The sequence below is a fragment of the Choristoneura fumiferana genome, chromosome 3, assembly GCF_025370935.1.
Source record: "Choristoneura fumiferana chromosome 3, NRCan_CFum_1, whole genome shotgun sequence".
In the NCBI taxonomy this organism is placed as follows: Eukaryota; Metazoa; Arthropoda; class Insecta; order Lepidoptera; family Tortricidae; genus Choristoneura; species Choristoneura fumiferana.
This window is the reverse complement of record NC_133474.1, coordinates 16,145,615-16,151,746: the sequence shown is the minus strand read 5'-3', so window position 1 is coordinate 16,151,746 and position 6,132 is coordinate 16,145,615. Positions and strand designations below refer to the sequence as shown.

The window sequence follows — 6,132 nt, the reverse complement described above, 5'->3', positions numbered from 1 at the left end:
TGCCAAAAAAAGCGATCTGTCTGACTTGAGCGATCCATAAACTATTTACGAAAATCTGAAAGAAGTTAATAAATAAGGGCTGTCGTGTTGATACGATGGCTTTTGTTTACCAAGGTGATCCTGATTTGGAAGCAAAAGCTAAGAAAGGTAATTTACCTGAGAAGCATAACACTGCAAGTGCCATTTCCGAAATTTTACAGAAGCGTTTTTGTGTCGTTTTTTTAACGTTTTGTTTGTTTAGCATACACGACAATAAGGGTGGTGAAACCGAAAAATCTTAGAAAGTGGCACTTGCAGTGTTATGGTTCTCAGGTACGGGTGTAAAATAATGTATCATCATTGCTTCATTGCTAAGTTTACTATTTATTATTATTATTCTTATAATATGCTAGGAGCTCTGAGCCAGTTGATATAATAAATAAATATCATTCGTAAATAACTGCGCTAAGTTATATGATTTGAATTATCAGGTCATATATTGTCGTTAATTTTAGTGTTACTTTAACCACATCCCACTGAAAATACCCCCACATCTCACACAAGCCTGTGAGACGACTCAATGCTGACCTTGTGCTGTGGCCAGTGGTGCTGAAACCTGTTCGGGCTCGGGCAGCAAAATCGAATAAGGCCCCCAAATAGGTATTAGAAGTTGACATACTAAACATATTTTCTTTAGCTATGTTCACAAATCAGGACTTCAATAAGGGAACTTTGGACATTTTGGCGGCCCGTGGGACTGGAGGCAGCTGGCTGGGAGCACCAAAAGTTGGGGGTGCCGTGTAAATCTCGCCCAGGGTGCTGGAAGTGCTAAAAACCGCAATGACTGCAGGCCCAAGCAGACTGCCCCTTCCACCCTAATATAGTCCACTGGCCGTAGCTTTTATGTCCTGTTGAATATGTTTTTATTTTTTAATTCCAGCTGCAGAGCGTATATCAGAGAACATGCACATTGTAGCCAATGAACCTTCATTAGCGCTGTACCGGTTACAAGAGCATGTGCGCAAGGCCCTGCCCCCCATGGTGGAACGGAGGATTGAAGTGACAAAGCTCCAGCATGAGCTTCAAGGACGGTGCTATGATGTGGAGTATGCTTTGAGGCAAGGCTCTTTTATTAATTTATCCATATTTTTTGGTATTTTATTAAGTTTCAGTAAGAGAAATATAAAAGTACAAAGTTTTAGTAAGTTTTAGATTTAGGTTATGAATGTCTAAAAACATACTAATGGTTCGGAAAACCTCTGTGAAAAGAACCAAGCAAGAAACTCAAATTCTCAATGTTTTTTCCACTTGTATGATAATAGAAATCAGTAGCCTTAATGTGGGTTAAATCAGGATTTTTAACACCATGTATATTATGATGTCTGAAAGTGGAATGTTGGCAAAAAATACCCACACACACAACATAATTGCTATGTATTACCATACATAGCAAATATGTAAGTGAACAGTGTTAATTCATTTATAAAGAAAACTTGTCAGTGACCCTCTGCAGTCTTCTTATAACAAGTTCCTACTAAAAATTATAATATTTCTTTTCCCTTACAGTGCAGTAAATCAATGGACAGTGCGGTAACCAGTTTCAAGAACATACAAGACATGTATAAAACAATCAATATTTCTAAAGCAACAATTAAAATACGAGGAGGGTAGGAGAAATAAAAAGATTCCAGTTCAGTTTACAAACGTCTCTCTGCCACATTGTGTTGGACCTTCCGGACCTTTCCGAGTTCTCTATGGTGAGGGAGACAACCAATAGGATAGAGAATATGATGGCTCAGGCTAGGGGTCCACTGCCGAACTGCAGAGGTCCCATACTACATTGCATTGAAAGTAATATTAGGATGTAACCTTTTTTTGAGAATTTTGCATACAAAAACTGTCACTTGATTACGATCGCGAACGTCAGAAACGTTAGGCAATACAGCCTCAGGTCCGGCTAAAATATGGATGTAGGATGTAGCTTCATGCCATTCATAAGGTGAGGTAGATGAACTCAATGAATTTGATTCTCATGCTTTTTTTTTTTTCGTTAAAAGTAATTTTTTTATTACTTATTTATTTCGTACATGCTCGCTTCACTTTCATTTCGTAACTGTAATGCAGCAATTCTAGTCACTTATCGTCAACATTTGCTTTAGCGCAAAACGTCTCCTTTGCAAACAGTCCCCTTGTGGGATCCAGCTTAAGCCTAGGTCGAGTCACCCCCCCCCCCCCTGAATTATGTCCAATTCTAGTTGTAACATCAATTTTCGTCTTTTGTCACAGAACATACAAATTTTATTAAGATCAAATAGTTGTTGTCCCAGAACCAGCACAGGGCTCTCTGGATCCGCCCTTTGGGGGCGCCGGCACCTATTATAAGTGCGGCAGCCTGCTAAATTTATGAAACGAGGTGGCCACACAGTTAAGAGTCCACAAGCACTTGCTGAAGGGTGGATATCCAAATAGGGGTGTATGATTACTATTGGAACGATGTAACTGTAGAGTTCCTAAATTTAGACGGACAGACTCATACCCTACATAAAATCAAACTTGTATGATTGAAATGGTGTGTGCTTGTAAATTTTGCACCTTGGATGTCTTATGCAGAGTCGGATGTAACCATAAGACAGAGTGCAGTCAAGGAAACTGAAAAACGTACCAGGGAGGGTGGCACCTTTTGATAATCAATTTCGCTATGTCAAAATGACATTACCTAGTAGCACAAAGGTTCCGACCTTGGTACGTGATTCAGTTCCCTTGGCCGTACCTACCTAGGCAACTAACTTGGGGCTCATCGGTTAGGGCTAGTACAGAAGTTTTTTTTTTCATAAAGTGAAAATGTATCTTCAATTATTGCTTTTATTCGACGCATGTTGTCAAATAACACGTTCACTGTCCCCATACAAAATTATTTGACAAAATCACGCGTCCAAACGGACTCCTGAAAAAAGGCTTCATGTGGGGACATTTGCGGCACCCGATCAGGGAAGGTGTTAATTTGATTGAACTGAGCTTAGAACTGATTTTTATCTTTTGAAAAGGGGCCTCGACAATTGCATTGCTTAGGGGGCCTGACATGGTTTAACCCGGCCCTGGTCTTGTGTTGTATTATGCTTACCTACCCTTGAGAACTAATCCCAGTCTGATGCCCACCTTCCACTGCGAGCGGAGCGGAGTGTTTGAACTCGCACTGGCGAACTGCAAAAGTCATATTACTCAGTTACCACCGTTTCCACTTATTGCCTATTTTCAGCGGAAGATGGGCATTTAGATGTAATTTCGGTCGCATCGTGCAGTGATTTCACATGGTGTCGGAACTAGGTTCCGTAGGTTTAATAAATGGCATTGATATTAACTCATTCACTGCCACCGACGCATATATGCGTTTTCGGAACTTCTCTAGGGCTGTAAAAGTAACGAAAACCTTGGTACCCGTTCTGATGTATATTTTTAAGTAATTATTGTACCTACGACCGATACGGATTATACGGGTAACGAGACGTATTCGTGAGTAACGATTCGTTACTTTAAATCAGATGAAGTACTCGTTACTCGTAACGAATACATACGTTTGCCACAGGCCTAAACTTCACCCAGGGCCGCTGTCATTCATAATTATTCATACATCTTAAACGCACATGTGCGTCGGTGGCACCTGTGAAAGTCAGGTAGCAGTGAATGCGTTAAAACAAGAAACAGTTATAATACGCCTTTTTCCGTTGCTGGGCCAATAGTAATCGACGGATTTTGGGTTTTATATTGTACCTTACTTAACTACTTGCTTATTTCATACTAATCTTAAGGAAAAGTAAACTGTGCCATAACAAAATGCTTTTATTTGCATGAACTAACACAATTTTACTACACCCTCTATAACACTAAACTTACAGGCACTGAATATTTTAAGGCCTTCCGAGACATTCTTAAAACAAATACTTTTACTTTTAGATTCCAGCAGTTACGTAATTTTTCGGAAAGTTTTTCCGAAGTTAATGGAACTTTTACGGGTTTATTGGATGGAGTACCTACACTCACTAACAAGAATATTCTAATTTTTCGACCTTGAGGATGTTCTAACTTGGGACCCAAAACCTCAATTTTTTGACGTTTTAATTTTAATTTTAGACCGTAAACTAAGCATTAAGTATTATGAAGTTGAAGAACATTCAATTACCTAAAACTCAGTTGGTAAATCAAGTTGTCTAATAGGAATAGGGTCTCATTAGGGGGTTCCCCCCCTCAAGTTAGGGCACTGTCTAATGTCCCCCAAACAACCTGTAAAAGTTGCATTAACTTCGGAATATTTTCCCACTCCCTTACATCTCTCTCTCGACATATTATCTACTGGATTATTAGCTAAAAACTTAATTAATAGATTAACTTAGGTGTAGGTAGGTGGATCCATTATAATCTAGGTATTCAATCAGCAACTCAAAAGTGCCTACTGCATATTGATGCATTAGTACAAAATGGATAGATGACACCACCAATCAATGACGGTTATCGTGAGGACCGTTCGACGTTACATTATTCCTTGCGATTTGCTCTTTTAATTAGGTACTTAACCAATCCAAAACCTCCCAAAGTTTCAGATATAAATCCAATTCAGTACATCCGCCTTATTTTATTTAAAAAAAAACCGGCCAAGGGCGTGTCGGAGTTCAGGGTTCCGTAACCATTACGAAAAAATTAAGTAATATTTTTCTAAGGTTTTTGTGTTGTGTTGTGTACGGGATCTTCCAAGTTTAGGTATATTTTATACCTTGGGCTGCTATTTACTCTTAAATTGCTAATAATTCTCAAGCAATCTTAGCCGTTATAATTTTACTTGTAAATCTGATGTATTTACACCACCATCCTGTTTTTTTTTTAAATTTTCCACCTAACAGTTTAGAATTTAGAGTGGGAGGGGGGGGGGACTGAATCAAAAAATCGTCCTGTCAACCCCCAATAGTTTTAGGAGACCTATCCAACGATACCCCACACTAGGGTTAGTCGAGGAAAAAAAATCACCCCACTTTACCCTTCCTCTTTTTTATTTTTTTTATTTTACCACTTTGTCAGCGTGACTGATATGTATATTCATACCAAATTACAGCTTTCTAGCGGTCTCTGAGATTAGCCGCGGACGGACAGACAGACAGACGGACAGGCATGGCGAAACTATAAGGGTTCCTTGACTACGGAACCCTAAAAACGGCCCGACGATTGAAAAGAAAAATCAGCTACCTATCTCTGAAAAATAACCGACCAGGGTAGCTCTTTCAGCGTAGTAATATCATACTTCTTGTCAAACTTCTCCAACCGCCCTAAAGTTATGTAGCTAGGTCTTCTCTTCTTAGCCTTCCTCATGCAGCAGTATGTCCACCACGGGAATACGCTATGAGACGTGGGCGCGCAGCCGGTGCTTTGCGTTAAGATCTTGTTGTAAATGTAATCCATTGGTATAGCTGATATGATGTAGGAGTAGACTTGGCTGTGGTCCTTCAAGAGCTGCTCCATAGTAGAGAATATCTGCGCGTAGTTCAAAGGATCTAGCACTTGCACGTTAGCCAAGACCTAGGACAAGTTACAGTTCATTTCTTTATTATGTACGGATGAATTAATGGAATATAATGGACTGGAAATTACCATGACTGATCTGTAATAGACCATTCTTTTTGGTGAGATTAGCTCAGATTAGGAAATATAGTAACCAGTGAAAGTATGCCTTTATCAAGCTTAAGGAAGAACGAAGGACTTTTGTCATTAAATATATACCTTCTAAGTAGATATAGGTATTTGGTGTGAAGCTAGTTTGTGAACCTGGAAAGGAGAGAAGGACTGAGTCGAGGGCAAGTGTATCTATCAACTTACATCAGCGGTATCATTGACGATAAACATCTTAAAGTATCTGCTGAACATTGGTCGGACGTCCAGTTCATCCTTGAGATGCACCACGACGGTGTACCCTCGCTGTCCATAGCGCTCTACGAAGCGGTCAACGCTGTCGATGTCGTAGATCTGACCGTCCAGCAGAATGGCTAAGTGGTTCGTTACTGGCATGTGGCTTTCTACACTGATGGGGAAAAAACGCACAATTTTACATTATGGAGATAAAAGAGCCGTATTTTATAGTATAGTCAAGTCTTATGTTCTTGAGCAAACACG

At 39.7% G+C, this 6,132-nt stretch overlaps 1 protein-coding gene and 1 pseudogene across 1 annotated transcript in view; one reads left to right on the top strand and one right to left on the bottom strand.

The window, feature by feature from the left end:
* Positions 1 to 25: 25 nt before the first annotated feature.
* Positions 26 to 2,080, top strand: LOC141426110 (BLOC-1-related complex subunit 8 homolog; annotated as a pseudogene).
* Positions 2,081 to 4,966: 2,886 nt separating this feature from the next.
* LOC141426109 (uncharacterized) overlaps positions 4,967 to 6,132 on the bottom strand; it is a 25,211-nt gene continuing 24,045 nt past the window's right edge. Inside the window, exons 7-8 of the mRNA XM_074084971.1 lie at positions 5,839 to 6,040; positions 4,967 to 5,541 (exon numbers count right to left, since the gene is read on the bottom strand). Coding sequence (XP_073941072.1) covers positions 5,212 to 5,541; positions 5,839 to 6,040 — 532 coding nt within the window. The 3' untranslated portion in view covers positions 4,967 to 5,211. The remainder of the gene's footprint in view (positions 5,542 to 5,838; positions 6,041 to 6,132) is intronic.